We start from the raw sequence: 24,125 nt of genomic DNA, 5'->3' as shown, positions 1-24,125 counted from the left end.
TGTAATTTTTGTAATGCATCTGGGTAAAATAAAGTTGTTGATTGGCTAATAATTACAGGATATGATAATTCCTGGAAAATAATGCTGTTTGATATAATATGATAATTCCTGTGGATATGATAATTCCTAGAAAATAATGCTGTTTGAACCAGTTACATATTAGGGTTAAAGAAATAGAAGCAAAGAATAAATCATATATACTTTATGCTTTACATATACACTGTATGTACAGTACATTGTATATAAGGAGAAAAGGAAAATTCTTCAGGAGGTGAATTTATGGAAATAGTATTAATACATGAAAAAGACTATGTGAAAATATGGTGATTTATTAATTTAAAAACTAATGAATTTCTTATATTTTAATCTGCAGCTGTAAAACTTACTGTTTAACAAAGAAAGTTTAATTTGTAATTTGAATGTAGAATATTATTCCAGCTTTGTTAATGCTATTAAGATAGGATCCTGGACAAAAATTCAGAAATTTTCACAAAAGTTGAGTATGAATCAATAAATCTGCATAGACTTTAGAAACAATATGCAAAATCCACATATCACTAGCCATGATGTACTGTACATGAATAGATAATAATACATAAATGAATAGATTTCAGCATATAAATGACCCAAATTTGATTTCAAAATTGCATGATTTTTGAGTCAGATATATATTTTTAGTACAAAAAAAATATATCCAGATAGAAAAATTTTTAATATTTTTCCTAATTATTTGCATAAAACAGAAATTATAACAGTATTTCAGAAATTTAGCATTTTATATGTTTTTTCTATTAAAATAAAATTTAAAAAATTACACAAATAAAAACAGCTGTTATCACATAATATAATTATAAAAGTTATTTGTCAATGACAGTTTACAAAAATCTTTGGGAGTCCAAAAATACTTCAGAATGTATTTTTGAAAAAATCTATGCCAAATAAAAAAGTTATTACAGTTATTAAAATTATTTCTAAATACCTTAAACAGATGAACATCTCTATGCAAAAATTTTGGCATATTGCTTTCTAGTAACGCATGTATTATTACAGACTCTTCATTTTTATCAGGATTTTTCCTTCTTAATTCACCAGCCATATGTAACACAGATTTCAGTTCTCTCATTCCAAAATCGTAATGATCTTGTTGAGATAATTGCTCAGAACATAGTTTGTATAATAGTGTCATTTTTTTAGCTAATATTTTAGAAGTTTGAAATCCTTCCGAGTAAAGCGTTACTTCAGAAATTAGAACTGAAAATTATTTTTTAAAAATTAATTAAATAATTTAAAATTTTAATAATACATATCTTAAAAAAACTTAAAAATTAATAGGCTAATTTTTAAAAATTATTGTATAAAATTATCATAATAATTTCTCTTTTACATTTTTAATAAAATTGATTTTTGTAACTCATTTGCTTCTTAAAGTAATTGTTAATTGTAAAGTAAATTAAAGTAATACAATTTTAATTTATCTATGCTAATTTAGCTGTGTTTAAAAGTTTTTTTGTTTGTATATAGCAATGCAACACATGGGTGATCTGCCAAGTGGGAAGGTCTCCCAGGAGGACTTTCTATGGGAAATTGGTCACTAGTTAGATGTTATAAACGAGAAGGAAACCCAGAAACTTTACATGGCCAGCTGCTGGCAGGGTAAAAACCCGTGACTAACTAGTGTTTAGTGATCTTATCCATTTGGTCACCAGTAGGTAGCTATTTTTAAATGCAATTTGTAAATGCACAACAAAACTTTTGCTATTTTGTGTTAAAATTGGGATCATTTAGTGTGAATTTGTAAAATTTGTGCACTAGAAACACTGTTTCTATAAATAAATATAATTCTGTGTTATTAAATTATAGCAGTTTTCAGATAAAGTATAATTTTGATTCAAAAAGAGTTAATTCATTTTATTAATTCTTTTCTTTTCAAATTTAAAGGTAACTGTAAATAATGTATAAATGATAACCTGAATAAAAGCGTTTTTTTCAATTTCTGATGTGAGAACCCAGGCTATTATTTATAAAATTTAACATATGAATTAAATTAAAAAATTAAACAAAGCTAAAACTCATAGAAAACAACAGGGGTGTTTCATTTCAAAATGGCACATTTTCCTGGAATGAATACTCATCCAAAGAAGTCAACAAAAGAAATCTGGAATTGGATGATAATTGCAATCTTTATCCAATTTTACTAAATTGGGTATGTCCAAATTTGTGAGAAGGATATAAAAGGAAAGGTGATAAAAAGATCAGGCAGAGTTTGAGGGAGTCCAAGTAAACATTTGAGTTGAGTTAGACATCAAGATTGACCTCCCACTGCCACTCCAGAAAAACCCTGTCACCTCAGCTCCCCATTGTGCCCATATCATCAGAACTATCTTAGGGTGTCTTCTATGAAAGATTATCAAGGACTGTTGTCAGATATATTCATGAAAAAAGCTAGGAAGGAACATTCATTGTTCAGAGGTATTTATTAACATGCAAACAGTTTGTAAACTCTCTCTCTCTCTCTTGGAAGTAGTGTGGATAGGTTAGAATAGTATAGAATAGATAGGTGCTGGATAATATAAAAATCTTTAATTTCTGCTGTTTGTAATGTGTAGTAATATTTGCTTATGTTAAAATAAATCTGTATTATTTTGTTTAACTTCGTAGTAGAGTGAATCACTTCCGAGTTCCATGTCTCTACTATCCCTTTTCTCAATCTGTTTACCTTCCAAGTCTCCATATGCAATTGCTTGCGTGTATTCAAAGGTTCCTGTGAGTTGAAAATCACAGATGGTGTCAGATCTGACTCAGAGAGCATTGTTTTACACTGTTTACACTTATGTACACTTTTAAAATTATTGTTACAGAGTCATTTAAAAATATGCTACCATTTTAAATTACTATAATTATATTAATTATTATCTGAAAAGTATGTAATGTACTGTACATTAATTGAAAAAGTAAATATCTAAGTTTCATCTATAATCTGCATTCAAATGTCTTTTCTTATGTTGCCTCTAAGAAGTGCTGTAAACAAAAATGTAACTTCACAACAGGGAAGGAGTTTTGTGTTCTGCAGTCCACAAACTCATAATCAGTCATCAGTGTGCAACATGAGTTTCGCAGACACTTTCAAAGTTATAAACCATGTAAGGCATGTTAGACTAGATGTTGCTTGGCGGAGATATTAGTAAAAACAAGTTAGACTCGCGTAACTGGTTATATAACAAAGAAACAAAGAATACACAAAGATTACACTGTCTTGACTCACGGAAGGTCAGCGCTGAAAAGGGGGAGTGTGAAACTAGGTCACTGTCACCAATGGTTCCCCGAGGGGTCAACAGCACCACCTACCTTTTATTACATAATGGAAGAACGTTTACAAAACATTGCCACACAATTCGTTGTACATAACGATGTTGTATAACAGTTGACAATAATTTCGACTGTTGATTCCAACACACCCCCTCAACGATTGATCGTTAATACAATCCGATATTGCGAGTAAATTTCATAACCTTATTTGCATCTAGCAGCTTTGTTAATAAGTCTGCTGCCCCATCCTTTCACTTGGAAAATAGATTACAGTAATTTGTCCCAAATTCATTAAATCGTGTACAAAATGGTATTTTGTGTTGACATGTTTCGTGCACTGTTGTGCTTTTCCTAATTTTAAAAGTCGTATACAACTTTGATTGTCCTCAAATATTTTCATAGGTGTTATAATCGGTAGATTTATTTCTTCTAGAAGTCATTTCATCCATACAATTTCTTGAGTAGCTTCTGCCAAGGCTACATACTCCGCTTTGGTGGACGAAAGTGCTACACACTGTTGCTTTTTGCTAACCCAATGAATAGGACTTCCTTTTAACAAGAGCAAATATTCTGTGTTCGATTTGCAGTCTATACTATCGCCTCCCCAGTCGGCGTCTACATAATGTTTAAGTTCTAATTTTTCATCAATATTTCCTAATTTAAGTTTCTTCTTTTCTGTCGAATTCAGATAAGGAAGATTCTTTTTACTTCCACCCAAACACTTTCCGAAGGTTTTGTTACTTTTCTCGCTAATATCGATGTACTTATTGCAATATCTGGACGCGAGTTAGTCACTAGACATAATAAAGATCCAATAGCACTTCTGTATACATTGTTGTTTTTGAACGTGTCAGGCATTTCATTTCTTCTTAAATATCCTGTGTCCATAGGAATATTAGACGATCTTGAATCAAAGAAGTTAAATTCCCTCAATTTATTTTCGATATATTTTTCTTGGCGGAGTGAAAATATTCTGTTCTTGTATCTTTCAAATTGTATTCCCAGATAATATTTTAAGTCACCTAAGTTCTTGATTTTAAACATTTCTTTCATTTCGGTCTCGAATTCGGTTAACGTATGTTCATCCTTGGCCATTGCTATTAGGTCATCTACATGAATTGCTAAATACAAGCATCTTTTATGGCCTCTGGTATAAAGACAGGGATCGACTACAAATCTTTTAGATACCAATGTTTCATTGAATTTAAGCCATATAATACCTTCATTTTTAAAGAACATCTTTAAGTTGGTACTTGAAAATTCACCTCCTCTGTCCGATCTGATTAGTTGAGTTCTTCCAAATTTTGTTTGTACATATTTAACATATTCCTTTATTTTATCAGGTACTTCACTTAGCTGTAAAAATGTTTGTGTGCCAAAGTTTTAGACTTCAAATAACAATATTTAAATAAATTAAACAAATATGCTTTAATTATAATAAATGTAAAAGCTGATTGAAAAAAGGATAGTCAGGTGATAAACTAAAAGGATGATTGAAAAAGACAGATGATAAATAGAAATCATATGCTATGTTACATGCCAGATGATTTTTTCTTATGTGCCACTTTGGGTACGTGTGCCATAGGTTCACCACTCATGGTAGATGATATTCACACACTTACTGTATCAATTGCTGTACATTAGATACTTCTTGGGTAATATATAATGTAATTACAGTAATTTAAAATGGTAGTATTATTTTTGGAAAACCCTGTATTATAAAACTTGTTAGAAGTAAATTTTGCACAGTAAATATTATGTTAGTCAAATTAATTTCTAGTTAAAATAATAATAAAAAGTTATATTATAATTACTGGTAATTTCATGTGAAAACATGAAGAATTAAAGAAAAAAATTTATAAAATTTAAAAAATATTCTGTACTCTTTACCATAATCAGGTACCATCATTGAAAAAGGACGAAATAATGATTTCAAATTGTCTGGTAATTCCGTTCTTCCAGCATATCCTGGATTCATTGTAATAAAAGCAGCACATGAATTAATTAATTTTATTTCTCTCCCTTCAAACATAAAATTCGATAGCTACATAGAAAAGTTTCAAATAGTAAATTACAACTATGTAGTAAAATAATTTCAACAAAAATATAAATATATTTTTATATAAAATAAAAGTTTTTATCTAAAATTCTTTAATATTAATTATGTTAAGCCATTTAAACATTATAAAATATTTCAAATATTTTTAAGCACTTTAATGTAATTTATAATCATTGTAGATTTTTAAATTCTAAAATAATTTTAAATAATTAAAAACATTTCACTGAAAGATTATATAGTAAAACCTGTGCAAACCAGAATTGTATGGTACCAAATACATTTTCTGGTTTGTCAGGTTTCCATTTGAACAGGTTTTTTTTAAACATAGAAAATCACTTTGTTCTGAAGAATTTTTCCTATTTAGGCAGGTTTAGGCACAATTTTATTTGGGTTCTGTTTTGGACAGGTTTTACTGCAATTCATAAAATTGTATTTAAGAAGTAAAACTAAATATCAAATAGATGCAACTTCTTTTAATTGACAAATTCTAAAAAATTTAATTTAATCACACATCTAAATATTAAAACTATCAAATTCAAAGTCACACAAAATATCTAATATTTTGAATAATTTTCATATTATTCTTTTATTAAAATTTGTTTATACTAAAACAATTTATAGCCAAACAATGTATCTATATTATTAAATTTATCAAATCATAAATAGATAAATACAAATTTACTATTTATGATCTGATTTTTTTCCATCTGATACACTGAGAGAGAATTCATCCATAAAATCCATTTAGTTTCATTAACCAAGACTAAACTGATATACTATTATTATATATATCAATGTATCAATAGAATTAAATCATAATATATATTATTATTATTATAATTACAGTGGAAACTCAAAATTATCTAAAACAACAGTTAAAAAATAACAGAATGTGTAGTATTATACAATTAAATACATTAAAGTTTATATAGTGAATAGATATGGGTATGTTCATTTGTTTTGAAGGGGAACAGGTTTAAATTTTGGGAAAAATTTTTAAAAAGTTGAAGCTGGGAGTTGCATACCATGTATACCTATCACCCTAAAAAACAATAGAATATACTAACATCTTTTCACTGTTCTGGAATTTAATGCATCAAACTATACATGTCACAGAGTATAATACACAATTTATAACAGTTTGTTTACAGAATACAAATTTTTGAAGTTTTTCTCAATGTAGAAGAAATTTCTGAAAATGAATTGATAAATGTTCTAAAAGTATTCATTTTTTAAAATAGCAATATTCCTGTAATGTGCTGATTCTTTGACACTAAAATTAAAACTTGAAGTTATTAAGAAAAACAAAAGAAAAATGCATTTTATAAAAACTTACCATTGCAACTTTTGCATTTTTTATTGTAAGCAGCTGATGTGCTACAACAGATAAAACTTCTATATCTATTCGGTTAAACTCATCAAAGCAACACCAAGCACCTGATTGTGCCATTCCGCAAAAAAATCGACCTGTCACCTTAAATAATTTTATTACTATTTTCAATAATATTGCTCAATGTAGTTATTAATTCCAATATTTTATTAACACTACACAAAAGAAAATTTATTTATTTTTGGTCTTTTAAGTCAATCTTGACACTTTCTACATTTTAAGACAATATTTCAATGTTTAAATAAAGTTTTGTTATAAAATATATGTAAAAAATTTAATTGTTAAAAAAATAAAATATTCTCACTTTATAGTCTAATCCTTCAGAACAATTAAAAACTACACAATGTTTGGCTGTAGCTTTTGCTAAATCTTTAACAGTTTCTGTTTTTCCAGTTCCGGCTGGTCCCACAACAGCAGCACACAACTTTAATTGCAGTGCACCCATTAAACACAAAAAGCACCGATCCTACAAAATAAATACAGTAATGTTGTTACTATCGAATTTCTTGGATAATTATTAGTTTTTAAGATAAATGTAGGAATTCAATTATTTATTAAATTGTAAAAATCTTAAGCTTATATGAGTATATATAGCTCTTACAAGAGAGATTTTTTTTTTCCAGAGGAAACTTTTTTTTTATAATAAAGCAAAACTTTTTAAATACATCTAATTCAGAAATCATTGAAAACATATTTTTATAATGAAAAAAATAGAAGAAACTAAAATGTCTTCATTATATCCCTTTAAACTCCTCAGGAACAAAACCATTTTTTTTCTGGTTAAGTCAATCTTTTATTGTAGGCTACTCATTCAGCATAATATGAAAAAAAAAAAGACAGTTTTATTCCTGAGGTGTGCAAAAGGACATAGTGAAGACATTTTAGTTTTTCTTTTTAAATATTAATATCATCCTGGCCAATGTGTTAATAGTTTCATATGCTTGACAGAATATTATTGATTAAATATGTACAACAGTTGATGAAATATTGTTTTTATTTTAGTTGATAAACATTAAAAAGTTATTATTATTTAATTCAAAAATCTGCAGTTTCCACACTGTCTCATGTTACATGAAGATTTTGCAGGAAAGAATTAGCATTCAACAAAAGAGGCAGGATTCTTGATCAATTCTCAGTCAGTATTGCATCCCACATGTTCATATGCAGTAATTGCTTTTTTGGCTTTGACATGTGTCATATGTTCATTGTAAAAAATACTTTAGAAACTTTAATTTTAATGTCTCCAATGTGTTCATTGTTATTAAATGTTTATTTCACTATTCCTTTAATCAATGGCATTATGTTACAGAAATTATTTTGCCATTGTTGCAGGAAAATTTAGTTTCATTTCCAAATTTGACAGCATCTATACAAATTGTTTTTGGTAGTTTTTCTTTCAAACAAATAATCAAAATTATTTTATTTATAATTATTATTAATAATTATTAAATAAATAATAAATAGTTAAAAAATTAAATATATAATCAAAAATTATTGATAATATAAATGGATAAATAAAATTATTTTATCTTTCAAAAAAAAAAAAAAACATGTATAGGAGGTAATTTTTTGCATATTTTTTCATATATATCCATGTGAGAATCCAGCCAGAGAGGGAATAATTTTATTTTAATAAGAAATTGTTAAAATATTAAATTGTTGTCAAATTTAACACATTTCTGTCAAATTCGTGGGAAGGGAGCGATGTTATCACCCATCTCCAATGAACATCTGTCCATTTGCCCCAGAAATAATTATCCCTCGGATGTTAAAAATACTAAAACCTAATTGGAAAGAAATTTAGAATAAAAGGCAGAGAAATCATATAGTCCATTTCAAAATTATAAACACATCCACCATTTTCAATAACAGAAATATTAACAATAGTAATGTATTTATTATATTAGTATGTTGTTTACAACATAATTTAAACATTTTCTGAAATTTTTAGAGCAATCTGACAATTACAAAAAAGAATTATCACAGATTTTCATTTTTTGATTGTTTAGAAAGTATAAACACAGGTGCATAAAATTAGTAAAATAATTTTTTATTAATTATTGGTTTAATTAGTTGTCACCAGAGGTGAGTATCACTCATTATTAAAAATGTAGTGTCAATTTTAAATGGTTTTTTGTGATTTAAAACAATGCCTCATGGAAAAATACTAACAGAGTTGGAAATACATGAAATTTACCAACTAAAAAGGATCGGGACAATCTCTAAGACAAATTTCGGCAGCTGTAAATTGATCTACACATGCTGTGAGAAATGTGTTAACTCAGGATGAAAATTATGACAGAAATAAGGGATGTGGAAGGCCTAAACTCCTTACATTTAGAAACAAAAGAAAGGTTTTTCAGCTACTGACAGTCAAGAAGTTGTCTGTCAGAGAAGCAGCATCAACATTGCCAATTGCAGTTTCACCAGCAACTGTATATATGCATAATTATAAAAATGCCAAATTTTCAAAAATGTCTGCCAAACCAAAATGAACACAATCGCATAAAACAGCTAGATTAAAGTAAGCCAAAGACAAGATGGCATGGAAACAGGAGTGGAAACAAATAGTCTTTTCAGATGGAAAAAATGGAATTTGGATGGACCTGACAGTTATAGTCACTACTAGCATGATTTGAGGAAGAATGAACACACAGTAAGGTGGGGGCTCTGTGATGGTGTGGGCAGGACTTGGATGGGGACTAAAACAGACATAGTATTTATAGAAGATAGAATGAATTCAGAAAAGTATCAAGAACTGTAGTATCAAAATTTAATAACTTTTGGATCACTTATTGGGCAAAAAACTGGCAATTCCAACAGGATAATGCTGCCATTCATGCATCAAAATCAACTAAAAATTGGTTTGCTGAAAAAAAAATTATTGTAATTAATTGGCTATCATGGAGCACTGATATGAACCCAATAGAGAAAGTTTGGGGCATTATGAGTCGTTTTGTTTATGGCAAAAACAAACAATACAATATTGTAAATGAATTGAAATTAGCTATCATGGATTGTCGGGAAAATATTAAACAACAACAACTTCAAAAACTAGTAAAATGTATGCCTGATAGAATATTTGAACTAATTAAGTAATATCGTGAACTTACAAAATATTGAAAAATCACAAATCGTTTTTTGTGCACATGTGTTTATACTTTTCAAAAACAATCAAACAATGAAACAATCAAAAATTGAAAATCTGTGATAATTTTTTTGTAATTGTCAGATTGCTCTAAAAATTTCAGAAAATGTTTAAATTGATAATGTAAACAATATATTAATATAATAAATACATTACAATTGTTAATGTTTTTGTTATTGAAAAAAGTTGGGTGTATTTATAATTTTGAAACAGACTGTATTCTCAGGGCAGCAACTGAAAATAACACAGACTGCCATAGAGGAAGGCAGCAGTTGAGGGAGGAGTGAACACTGCCACATGAAAATATTGATGCCATAAAGAATATGTAGTTCCACTCTGGCCATCCATCATCCGTCTCCCATTCTTCAATCATCCCCATACAGAAGGAAGCTCTACACATCAACTAGACTAAATATACTAGTCTGACAGAGGTACTATTATATATATTATTGTAAACTCTCTTTCAGTAGTTAGAAGGATATAGAGTTGATATTCGATTTAGCGACAGATAATTTCTTTATGTAGTTTATTCTCATATTCATTAAATTTTAATGTTATTTGTTAATCCATCTGTCTGTTCTTTTGTTTAAATGGACACTAATCGACCATACCAGCAACTCTCACCGCTCGACTATTAGCCCTCCTAAAATGCCATCCAGTGACCCTGTGAGCAGAACTAACAGTTCTGATGACAAGAGGGTTTACCATCACCAGTACTCTCACACTCATATTGACTATATATCAAATATCAATGGTAAAAAAATTGACACTTTTTGAATGGTCAACCTGAAAAAAAATGGACTGAGAAGGGATTAAAGTAGAAAATTAAATCAGAGATGTTGATGTGTAACTTGCTATGTTACATTATTATTTTTTGCTGGCTACACTGGCATCTAAAATGCAAGATCTTGCTCCTTTTGTTTATCACTAATGCTTTCCTGCAAGCACCAGTGTTAAACAAAAGAAGTACTGTGCAGATTTCATGACACACTGCTGTGTGTGTGTTTGCACGTGTGTGCATGTAAAAGTTGTCGTTACATATTACAATTAACATTACATAAAATTTATTTGGACAGTGAATTCAACTGAATATATCTACTGTTTAATTTATTTCTTATAATGAAATTAAAAATTATTATTCCTTAACACATTAAGAAAATACTATTCTAAAATTTCTGTTAGTTTACAAATAATTGTGAAGACGCTTAAAAAAAAATAAATTCTCAATTATTTATTTCTTAGCGAAATCTTCCTAAGAAATAAATGATATTCTTTGTTGCAGCAGTCAGTTAACACTGCAGATCATAAACTTTCTTCCTGCAATAAATCCAAAAATGATTCCTCTAAATTTTCCTGTAAACAAAAATGATTTATGATGCTTGAGAACTCTTCAATCTTACTTTTTTTACCAAAATCATAAATCAAATATTTACAGTATATGTTTGATTAATATATCGATTAATTAATGAAAAATAATGCTACTTTTATTACAATTCAAAAATAAACAATTTTGAGTTAAAAAATTACAATAAATTAAGAAATTTGTAGCAGATTAAAGTTTAATCCTTATCAAGATAAAACCTTAATGTAATTATATCTATTTCTCAGAAAGAAAAGCACTAAATTGGAATTTTATTATATTTTTTGAAAATAGTTTACCTAAAAAAACTATTAAACTTACAGTTAATGGAGTGATAACCAAACGAGGTGATGCACCTAAGTATTCATATCCGTAAACATATTCACAATTTGACATCCTTATAATGCAACTATCTGATTCTTTATCCCAATAATATCGTAACTGTTTAATCCATTCAAAACTGTTAATGTCTACAATCTGTTAAAATTTAAAAATTATATAATTATTACAAAATAAATTTAAAAGTTGTAATTCCAAATATAAAAGATATGAATACTTAATCATAATAAACTGTATTTATAAATCAGAAAATATAAAAATAAAATAAACTCCGACATTTTAGTAAGTAATGTTAAAGCAGGTCAATAGCAGATCAATTTCTTTTCCATTTTACAAATCAATGGTACAGTAATACAAGCTGTCTGAAAAGTTACTGTGCAGTGAGAAATTTGTAATGACATTAAAATTATACATTTGATATTGCATACAAGACCTGTAAGTTGTGTCTCACATTTCCATTTTGCAGTAGATGAAGTAACTGCTTGCTCACGAATGTTCTGGTTTTTGGACCACAATTTTTAAACAAATTCTTTGCTAATTGCATAATCTCCCATAGAATCTGCCTGCTAGGTGTCCAGATCTTACTCTCCTGGATTTTGGGGTCTCTAGAGCAATGGTCAGCAACCTTTCCGACCTAACGGACCACTAAACTCACAATTTTGAATCCCACAGACCACTATCATGAATTTTTTTAAACAATACAAAATCTGTAGTATAATAATGACCAAAAAATTTCAATTTTACTATATTAATATGAAACTTGTGTGCTTAATTATAACAAATTAATGCAAGTTCATTGCTGTTTGTTTGAAATAAGTTTATGGATTCTTAGTGTTTTTCCATGAAGGACAACAATCACACTCACAATATTGTTTATTGTTCATTATTTATTGATAACAGTCAATTCATATTTGATTTCAGATTCAAATAAAAAATCCCAAAGAGTGAAAAAAAGCAACTAAGCATTTTGCATTTCATTTGTAATTCTTCACGTAACCTTCAATTGAACAATGTCCAAATTTCTCCACGAACCGCCCAAATTTTCTTGCAAACCATCAATGGTCCACAGACCACCGATTGCCGACCATTGCTCTAGAGGACATTTCCAGCATTTGCCATAGGAGAAATTTCAATATTGTATGTAGAAATTCACTTTTATTAAAACTTTACTTAAATCCACTGCATGGTAACTTTTGGACATCCTGCAGAGTTTAAAAATATCTCTACAGCAGAATGACTACAATCAAACACTAATACTTGTATTTATTGGGATTATAAAAATTTTTGGGTGCTCCTTCTCCTGATATAAGGCCAAGTCCTTAAATAAGGTAAAGTTCTTGTGAACATTTTTATAATACTTACACAAATAAAGACAAGAAGCAATTAATAATACTGTAATACTTGATTGAAATGAATCAGAATGAATAGAAACAAATAATAATGATTAGATGCTGTTGTGTATGTTATAAAGAAGAAAATTAACTATGGCCAAATTAAATAAAGTTGTAATTTCATCAAGCTAGAAAATGAAAAATTCTACAGTTGACATCGGCATGTCCAACCTGACGTAACACTTAATAGTACAAATCAAAGACTTTAGTTGTAAAACAAACAATAGAAATCTGTGATTTTTTGCATTATTTATGTAATTGATATTCATTGTCATTTTTGTAATTTTGAAATTACAATAAAAAATTTTTTAATTTCAACCAATATATACAAAACAAATTTTCTCTATCACAATCTTTCATATGGATAACACAATATATAATATAGAAGATGTCATTACCAAACATGATCCCGAATAAGAATAAATCCATATCAAATAGTATCGTTTAACTATTATTGAGCTGCAATTTGAAAAATTGTAGATCTATAAATTCCCACTGTTGTTGTGTCTGTCCATCTTTCCTTAATCTTGAAAATGGAGTTAGACAGATGAAAGACAAGATCAAATATGGAAACCTTAAGGGCAGGAAACTCCAATTAACTATATAAAAACTTCCAATGCAAACCGGAAGTCATATTATTTCAATTCAATAATTTTCCCTCGAAAGGTGTTAGATAGATGGCTGGCACAATTCTATAATTAAAGAAAAAGTATGATGTACAGGGGCAAGCCACTACTAATTTGAGATGGAGAGCATATATTTTTAAAAAATTACATAAATTAAATTTATGATTAAAAATTGCAGCCCAGCATTGTGACAATATCACAATAAATAATTGCTCATTTGAAGAATGAAAATAATTTTTTATAATAAATACACAATTATTTTTATGATCCTTAAGCATGATTTAATGAAATACTAACATTGAACTTCTACACAAACTATTAAATCCTATTTGTTAATTTAGTGTAAATAATTTTATATTTTCTAACTATTTAATATGAAATATATATGTTCATCTGTATTAGTTTCTACATTTTTTAAATTAATTTTTGTTTCATAGTAGCTTTAATTTAACTAATTGTTATAACAATATACAAACTTTTTATATTTACAGAACAAATATATATTTAATAAAAGTTTATGTACTAAGTTTTAAAACTTTTATTAATTAAAAAATTTGTTTCATTTATTTAACTAAGATTTTTAGGCAATCAATTATATCATAAATAAAGATATCATATTTACCTTTTTCTTTACCATTGAAGTGACCACATCTCTTCCATAAATATCAATGGAAATTAATGCACACAATTTCTGCCTTGTCACATCATCAATATTATCTTTTATAAAGGAGGCAATTTGTTTTATATTCTAAATAAATAGAATCACATGCATTACAACTAAAGCAATGAGATCAAAAAGGGAATGAAATAATTTTATATTTTTGAGAAAAACACAAAAAACTTCACCAATTGTGTTATTGCTATTGGAAATAAAAATTATATTTCATTATTAGCAAAAATACATTCAGTTTAGCTTATCTGTGAATAATTTGTTTAAATTTTAGAAAAATTGTGTCTTTAAAATGACAATGAAAACTGACACCAAGTTCCCTTTTTGAGCTTAACAGTAATGTTTGAAATAAATTAAAAATTCCAAAAAATATACATTTATTTCTTCTGTAAATGGTACATAATGTTAGAAAATTATAAAATATATTTATATCTATCCAATAACAGAAACATAGGGAACAACAACAAGAATAAATTGTTATAGTCACAGAAGAATGGGTTGAAACAAAATTAGAGGTCATCAAGAATAATCAATTTCGAGAGCTACCGATCAACCCAAAAGATGTCATATATAAAGAACTGAAGAATCATATTACAAAATTACAAAAATTAGGAAAAATAAATGATGCAGGAAAATGGTTTATTTTAAACGAAAACAATGAACGGACACCAAAATTAAAAGTCCAGTTAAAAACACATAAAGCAGACGAAAAGATAAGACCCATCATAGACTTCAAATATTCTACTCTAGAAATTATTAAAAAGTCGTTTACAAAGACATCCAAACTCTCAGTTTGCCATATGCAATACAGATAAATTCATATGTGACTTAAAAAACTTAAATATCGATGAAACACTAAGAATGGCTAGTCTTGACATTGTTAATATGTATCCATCACAAGGGAAATAATTGAAAATAAACTAACACAGATAAAAATGGAACCAGAAATTGTAGAATTAATAGAATTTGCATATAGAAGTAACTATTTTGGAATTAAAGACATATTTTACACAAACAGAAGGTATTAGCATGGGCTCTGTGATTGGTCCAAAGTTGACTGAACTTGTAATAGATTGATAACCAAATTAACGAGATACCAGGGATATACTTTTATAAGAGATATGTAGACGATATTTTTATTCTATATAAAGAGACACAAGTTAAAATAGAAGAAATAATGGAAATAATTAACAAAATAACCAAAACAATACAATTTGCAATAGAAAAACTAATCAAGAGATAAATTACTTGGATGTTACAATTACAAGAAGGAAAAATGAATTAGAATTTAAAACTTTTAAAAAATCTTGTTCAATACAAACAACCGTGAAATACAATTCAAATATACCATTATATATAAAAAAGAATATATTCTCTATGGAATATAATAAAATTAAAAATAGAACTAGTAGAAGTATTAACATATATAATAATATTAAAGAGTTAAAGAAGAAATTCCTGTTAGATGGATACCCTAATAGATTACTTAAAACTGGGAAGATAAAATAAATAATAAAATAAATAATGAACAGAATTCTGGCACGAATAGAATAGACAATGAAAAGACTTCTAGAAAAAATAAAGAGCGAACCAAAATAAAATATATTCCATCCTCTTATATTAGAGGTTTATATGAAAAAATTAACAGGGAGATAAAAAACACTAACATAAAACTTGCTCCGAAGTATAAAAAATTTTTAGCTAGATTAAATACTCTACACCGAAATCTACACCGAAAGAAAAACAACCGGTAGATGAGATAAAAAACATTGTATATCAAATCCCATGTACATGTGAAAATACAAAATTCTACATAGGAGAAACTAAGAGAAAGATGAAAATTAGATTAAAAGAACACGTGGCAGACTTAAAACATCATAGAATTAATTCAGTTTTTCTTGAACACTGTACACTAAATAACTGCAATATTGATCAAAATAATGTTAAAATCCTACATAAAGAAAAAGAAACTTATAATAGAAAATTAATGGAAGTATAGAAATTTTAAAAAATAAACACTGTATAAATAAAAACTTAAGTTTAAAAATCAACAAGAATTGGTTAAAAATACTGTAAAAAATTCTTTAGAGAAAATTTGCTGGAAAGAAGTTTTAGAAGAATAATAGAAAAAACTGTTTTGGAAAAATATCCTTAAAAATGGTCACAATGAATTTTTAGAGATTATGATTAAAAATGGTTTAAATCGTGACAGTCTTGACTCGCCACCTTAAAAGAACGCATGATTATGCAAATCACCTGCGGGAAAATGCCAGCGGTAGCATACAAAAGACTGAAAGACGATGCCGACAGATGAACAAAAAGATTTGTCAAATAGAAGTTTGGTTCAGTCGATTATGTAGGAATTGTCACTAACATTAAATAAGAACAAAAAGATTACTCAAAAAGAAGTTCAGTTCTGTAGATTATGTATGAACTGTCACTAACATTAAAGAAGAAAGAACTGTGCTAAACGTCTATTCCAGTTTTCCCTTTGTATCTCCGAAGATCTCCTGGGAATGTGTATGTAAAAGTAAGTCAAGTATATAGCATAATACTTATGTACTAGGTACATTAATCATAATCATTTACGTTTTTAGAAGATTTTATGAAGGTTTTAAAGGATCTTTAACACGTTGACTGCCATCTACGAGATGACTCGTAGTTACCGTTTCTGCCTAGGACGCCACCTACGAGTTATATCGTAGTTTGTTTCCTTGCCATATTTGTGCAGCTACGATGTAATTCGTAGTATATCAGTGTAAATATGAATAGATAGCTTCAGGGGCAAGAACAAAAAATCAAGTTTGGCTTACATGAACAGAACATTTATTAATAAATGAACAGAAAATATAATCATAAAAAGTTTATTCAAAATCGAAAGCAAAACAATATTTTTATTGTTTGTGATAATTTATAAAACAGAAATATAAATTTAAACGAACAGAAAATATTATAAAATGTTTATTCAAAATCAAAAGCAAAACGATATTTTTATTGTTTGTGATAATTTTTAAAACAATCTTCTACGCAAAGGGCTGGCTTCTCAAGACAGATTGGACAGAAATAACGCGTTTCTCGGCGTTTTTTAGCTTTGGTACAAATTCGACATGGCTTTGTCAGATGTTGTTTTTTCTGAGTAGATGGGATACTCTGTAAATAGTGGAGCTTCTGCAATTTAATTTTTTTTGAAACTGGTTGAATCTCTTCTCCAATCAACGCTTTGACGAATGCTTCTCTAAACTTTATAAGTTTTATTTTAGAAGAAGTTGCTTTTTGAAAGAGTTTGTGCGCATTATGTATATATATTTCTATAATATGTAATGCAACCTTTTTGGGCCATCTAATAGTCTTTCTTAGAGCTGTGTAGTACGATAGCATTTGATCTGATCGTCAATGCCAGACATTCCATGATTATAATCTCGAATTATATTCGGTTTCATCGAACATTTTCCATTGCGATTGAACACCTCTACCATTTCAACAACGTGCATGTTTGAAATGGTAAGGACTTCTCGTTTGTCTTTCCATTTACATACAGTAACAGGACCATTTCGCTGCCAAATAAACTCCCCCATCCTCACCAAAAATTTTGTCAGATTCTGAATCACTTAGATTAGTGTAGTAATCAAGTTGTTTTTTAGTCAGTGGTCTTTTCTTATCCATTTTGGGATATTTATAATTTGATTATAAAAATAAATAAAAAATAACACTCTCAAAAAAGACGTAAATGTGATGTGCTCGCCTCTATATCCGATTTATTACTAATGAATTTAGACGCACATCTCCGATTGGCTGTAGCGAAGTGACAGGACGAATCGTGTCTGTGCACGAATTAACTCGTAGTTTGGCTTTAGCGAAGAGCTTTCTGTTACATAAGCCAACTACGAGATAATTCGTAATACCTTTATTTTAAGAAAAACACATTCTATATGCTATTTGATTATTACTATATACTCTGATTAGAGTTTTTAATAATATAATATAATTAAATTAAGTTGGCGTTTTACAACAGAATCCTAAAAAGTCACGTGGCAGTCAACGTGTTAAATTCGAAAAACCTGTTCATGAAATGTCAAAAACATTATAAATAAGTCTTGTGCATACCAACTAAGGTTAAGTCTTTGGCCTAGTATTTGAGGTATGTCCTGTGCTAATTTTGTCATTTTATTTTTTAAGCTGTGTTTTTATGGTAAAAAACACAGCTTAAATTGAACCTTTACCTTTTCTTACCTGGTACCTTTTCTTAAATTGAAACACTAGGTAATCCAATGTATATTGTATGGTTCCTGCTTGTGGTAATATACGTCTAAGGATGGCATTTGCATTCTTAAGGTGCGTCATATGCTATTTGTGTAATCCATATTTTTGGATTTGTCTGTCGAGTTGTTGTGTATGTAAAAATGGTTTTTTATATATTTTTAGTTGACTGAAGAGGGGCAAATGATGCCCGAAACATGTGTATAAACGCGTATCAATGAAATTGAAATAAAGAAGTGAATCGTGCCAAGTGATTGTTATTGCGCTATATCATACTTATAGAACAAATAAAAATAAATAAATAAATAACTAATGGTTATATCTTAGCATTAATGTACTATATACAAGTATATACACTAATAATAAGATGCTGGTATATATCTCTGATACTGCATGATATATCTGAGATATGATTATGAGCAATAATCATCCTCAGATATCTCTCCTCTTCATCATCCTCAGTTATCAGAAAATGATATCCCCTCTCCTTTAGATGAAAAGTTTATACCTTTTGAAAATACACAGGAATTATTTTCAGACAGTTTTTTTGATGACTAGGGAGAAAAATAGAGGATGCGTGAAATCTTACATCTTCAAAGACTTACCCTCTCCCTATCATCAGCAATTATCAGATACAATGAATCTCATCTCCTTCAAACTACTGTAATACTTAAATGATCCCTTGGTCTTGTGTAGAACTATTACAATATCAATGGAAATGCAGGACATGGCAATCAAACATGTCCCTTTCATCAACTAAACTGTTCATTTTTAGGATCACTTAAACTGACAACAATTTTCATTTTATCATCAAATGATGTAGGAATGTTCATATATATATTCAATGGTCTTAACTCACATGCCCCAAAATCATTGACAAGTCCCCCTTTTTGATTTCAGTGCTTTAATTATTATAATATCCAATAATCATACACTAAATTTATAAATAAGTATTTCAAATTAAATGCTAGCAAAAAATCTTTAATCTCTAGTTTTGGCTACTTTAAAGCAGCCAAAAATATTTCATTATTGTATGATGACAATGATGATTACTTAAAACAGCAAAAACATTACTTTGTTTTGTGGCTGTACATTCATCAGGTTTGACCTATGAATAGGTGTATGATTCTTTTTTCCTGGTCTCTTTTCTTCTTTTTTCTATTTTCCTTTCCTTTTTTTTGCTTGTCCCAAATCTGGTATTTGTCTTCTATCAAATACCTTCTTTACTGTTCCATCCCTGTTTATGGATTGATTACTCTTGCTTTCAGGGAAATAAGTTTGACTGGTTGTAGAGAATTGAAAAATTTAAAAGAAAGAAGGCAGTCTTAGGTTGGACATTCAGGAAGAATTACATTGGAGCAGGTAAGAGTAAGTTCTGGAAAATTCCTACACATGTTCATATCAGAGGAAGGTTTAAATTTTAAGATTGATAAAGTAAATCAAATATTTATGGATCAGACTGATCAGATTTGAAAGGAAGTACAGTCAAACTTGAAAATTTCAAGCATGTGGACAAAAGTGTTACCACTTACCATCTTTGGTAGACAACTTCACAATTGTGAGATACAGGACTTATTACTTATTACAGAAAGCTTAACGGATATCAGTAAAAATATCTTTAGTTTTATTTGTAAAAGATTAAAACTACCAATTTTTGGCTACAAAATAAAATCAATCTCTCCTCAAGTATTGTCATCAACATAATGCCTCAGTATTCAAATATCAAACAAAGAACTTGGATTACCAATTTCCTTTTCATAATCTCTACCATCTACTCTGCACCTTTTATTAACCCATTTTTCAGTTATAAAAGTTAGCATAAGTATAATTTGTCTGAGATTATGTTTACCAGTTTGTTACAGTATTTCACAATTGTAAAATCTTCATTTGGTTGTGGTTGGACTTAGACTTTTTCTCCTCAGATATTTGTGGGAGTCAATCAGGTGAATTCCCAATTTATACTCTGAGTTGGCATCTCATAACAATCTTTACTTTAACAATACAAGATATGAAATAAAAGAATTTTTTGTTTGTAACTGGATTTGGTGTCTACTCATTGCTTTACAAGTGTACATATCTCACAGTTTATTAATTAAACACTGCTGATGATTAGAGCATTCTTGTTAGTATTTAACTTGTTTAACAGTTGTAGTAGTTCTTATGTTGCAAATTAAACTTATAGATAGTTTTTAAAAATACAAAACATTACAAATAAAGACAAGCATAAATAATTGAAGTTTCCTAATGCGTCTTTCACACTATAGGAACACAAAGATTCTTTATGTAAAAAATATGTTTTAATTAACTGTGTCAGGTAATTGTCAAGGACATATAAAAAAAATTACATATAACTATTTGTGTCTGACTTTATATTATTTTATGGATAGTTTTCTGAAAGCTATATTTAAAATTTTAAATATATAAGCACACATATGCTTAACGTATAAAAGATTTCTCTTATTAAAATTTTGAAGAGACATCATTTTAATATTTTTCATAATAGTTATTGCATATCTTAATTAAAGCTTCCCCAACTTCTTATAAAAACTTCTTTGATTACCATAAAAACTTCTTTGATTACCATAAATCCTATAAAATTTAACTATTTAATGATGTTTTACCCATATGTTATACTATTAAATAAAAGGAAACTAGAACTACTTGTTAAGGAAGCAAAAATAATAAATAATTAAAAATATTTGACCTATGGTTCAGCCATCTTCAGCTGAACAGCTGAAGTGAAGAGAACATCTATTAGTTATTTTTTATTTAAATATAGTGTCAAATTTCATTCATATTAAAAAAAATGATGTTACAAATTAAGCTTACAGTAAAACTGTTATCTTCAATTTCTTGCAGTTTTGTCACTGCTCGAGATTTCAACTTAAAGGAATTAGTGACTTCTTGGCACCATTTAATCTGCGAAACTGTTAAAACAACCTGTAATTACAAATAATAAATAGAATCATTCATTAAAAGTATATTTTTCATTTCATAATTTTTATTTGATCCTTCTCATATCATGAATGCTTCTCCATTGTAAAATTCTACTAAAATAATTTGTCTAAAGCATAAAAATATTAAAAGCATAGCTTCTCAAATTTTTGAGTTAAAACAGATCTGAAAAGTTTCTATAGACAGATATTATCAACCTGAAAGCATTTGAATGTGTTTTAACATCAGGAATTAATTAGAATAATTGTATCATGTAGCTATGAACTATAACTAATTATATGTTATATTTTATAGCAGTAATTCTCAATATAAATGCAATAAGGCGGTTATATAATATACAGAGATCAAACAATCACACTCTTCTTGATTTTATTAGATACTGTATAGTAGAGAGACTCTACTAAAATTCTAACTAATTTAAAGCATATGTAAAGTACAGGCCAATACAAAATGTAAAACAGATTATGAAGATATTCAATTTTTTTCCCATAACACCCAAATAAATAGAAATTTTAAAAATAAATCAATATCTAAGAATTTTTTCAAAAGATAATAATCCACTTTGATTTATAATTCATACTAGTAATTAAAATGAAATTTTTTGAATAATAAGATTAAAACCTACATCCTACTGAATTCTCCATAGAAACTACTCATATTTTTAATTATTAATTTAAATCAACATTTCTTTTTTTTTTTATTTTTAAAAATTTTTAAATAATTTTTTCAAATTCAATCTTTTAAATTATTGCTGTTAACAAAACATGACAACACTAGAAATTCTCCCATAAAGCATGACGGACTACTTTCCATGAGAAAGTATAGATTGAAGAATTGAGTTGAGTAGATGTTTCGTGAAATTCAAGAGTAGCAGCTAATATTTCTCAAATTAAGTACCTGGAATATAACTGACGCTTGATAATAATACATTATATATGTTATCGGCCAAACCTGATTTCGGGCCAAACTAGTTTGTCCTACACGTGTTAGGATATACTAGTTTAGCCTAGGACAATCTACTTTGGCCTAGGCCGAACTGATTTAGAATTATTATTCGAGTATATTAATGATTAAAATAAAATTAAAAGGCAATCAATTAGATGAACAATATTTATTCAAACATAGTCTACTTAATTATAAAAAACGATATTGATTAGAAGTAGCACAACACTTGTACAAAACTATAAAATAAAAATAAGCTAATCAGTACTTATCAGTTTGTATTTTTTTAATTAAGCCATGCACTTTTAAAGGTTTATAAATATAAAGGTTCGAAAATATTTTCAAAAATTCAAACGAAATAATAAAAATAATGGTTAAAGTGTACCTAGGTAACCCCTATGATGGTGCTTCGGTTAGGTTGGTTTGGTTAGGTTAACTATTCTTCTTCTTCTTCCTCAGCTTTTCCCACTCTATGTAGGGTCGCTGTTTCTGATGAGTCGCCTCCACTGCTCCCTGTCTTGGGCTGCCTCCACATTCAGATGCCTCCCTCTCAAGTCCTCTGCCACAAGATCCATCCACCGTCTCCGCGGTCGTCCCCGCCTCCTCCTCCCCCTCACTGACATCTGCATAACCCTTCTTCCCACATACTCTTCTTCTCTTCGTACCACATGACCAAACCACTTCAACCTTGCCTCCTGTATCTTTGCTTCTATGTTCGTAACTTTCACAGTCCCCCTCACACATTCATTTCGAATGTGATCCCTTCTCGTAACCCCACACATCCAGCGGAGCATCCTCATCTCTGCCACCTCCATCCTTTTGACATGGGTTTTCCTCAAGCTCACAGTCTCAATAGCATACAGCATAGCTGGTCTCACCACCACCCGATAAACTTTCCCTTTCAACCTAAGCGGCACCCTCTTATCACATAACACACCTGACATATCCCTCCAATTCCTCCAGCCAGCCTGAATCCTGCCTGTCACCTCCTTATCCACACCTCCATCCTCTGCCACAGTTGACCCCAGGTACTTAAAGGTATTGACTCTGCGAAATACGTCTCCCCTCAACTCCAGATCCCTCTCCCGGGCACCATCCACCTCCCCACTACACATATACACTGTTTTACTCCTACTCACCCTCAAGCCCCTCCCTTCCAACGTGCCCAACCACCTTTCCAATTTAACCCTCAGCTCCTCTTTAGTCTCGGCGCACAGAACGATATCATCTGCATACAACATGGTCCAAGGCGCCTCTTCTCTGACCCCGTCCGTGATCACCTCCATCAGCATGTTAAACAAGAAGGGGCTCAGTGCTGACCCCTGATGTAAACCAACTCCCACCTTGAGGCACCGGGACACTCCAACACAGCTCCTAACCTTTGTGGCCACATCCCTATACAGTTCCTGTATCAATCTAGCATACTTTTCAGGAACTAGCTTTTCCCTTAGACACCTCCAGAGTTCTTGTCTAGGCACCGTATCATAAGCTTTCTCCAGGTCAATGAATGCCATATGCAGCTGGGTTTGCTTCTCCCAATATTTTTCCAACATTTGCCGAAGGGCAAAAATGGCATCGACTGTTGACCGTCCTGGCATGAATCCAAACTGCTCTCCTGCAATGGTCACCTCTGCTCTCAACCTTCCGTCTAAAACCCTTTCCAAAATCTTCATCGTGTGGGA

General features: G+C 29.3%; 1 protein-coding gene across 3 annotated transcripts in view; it reads right to left on the bottom strand.

Annotated features, from left to right (window-relative positions):
* Dhc16F (Dynein heavy chain at 16F) overlaps positions 1 to 24,125 on the bottom strand; it is a 383,439-nt gene that overhangs the window by 174,180 nt on the left and 185,134 nt on the right. For all 3 annotated transcript variants that reach the window (XM_067269011.1, XM_067269009.1, XM_067269010.1), the window contains exons 27-33: positions 21,376 to 21,486; positions 14,242 to 14,367; positions 11,585 to 11,740; positions 7,060 to 7,221; positions 6,702 to 6,839; positions 5,197 to 5,350; positions 980 to 1,251 (exon numbers count right to left, since the gene is read on the bottom strand). In XM_067269011.1, coding sequence (XP_067125112.1) covers positions 980 to 1,251; positions 5,197 to 5,350; positions 6,702 to 6,839; positions 7,060 to 7,221; positions 11,585 to 11,740; positions 14,242 to 14,367; positions 21,376 to 21,486 — 1,119 coding nt within the window. The remainder of the gene's footprint in view (positions 1 to 979; positions 1,252 to 5,196; positions 5,351 to 6,701; positions 6,840 to 7,059; positions 7,222 to 11,584; positions 11,741 to 14,241; positions 14,368 to 21,375; positions 21,487 to 24,125) is intronic.

Source organism: Centruroides vittatus, unplaced genomic scaffold (assembly GCF_030686945.1).
Source record: "Centruroides vittatus isolate TY-2023 unplaced genomic scaffold, ASM3068694v2 contig_345, whole genome shotgun sequence".
Lineage (NCBI taxonomy): Eukaryota > Metazoa > Arthropoda > Arachnida > Scorpiones > Buthidae > Centruroides > Centruroides vittatus.
The sequence above is the reverse complement of the archived record's forward strand: the minus strand, read 5'-3'. Positions and strand labels throughout refer to the sequence as shown.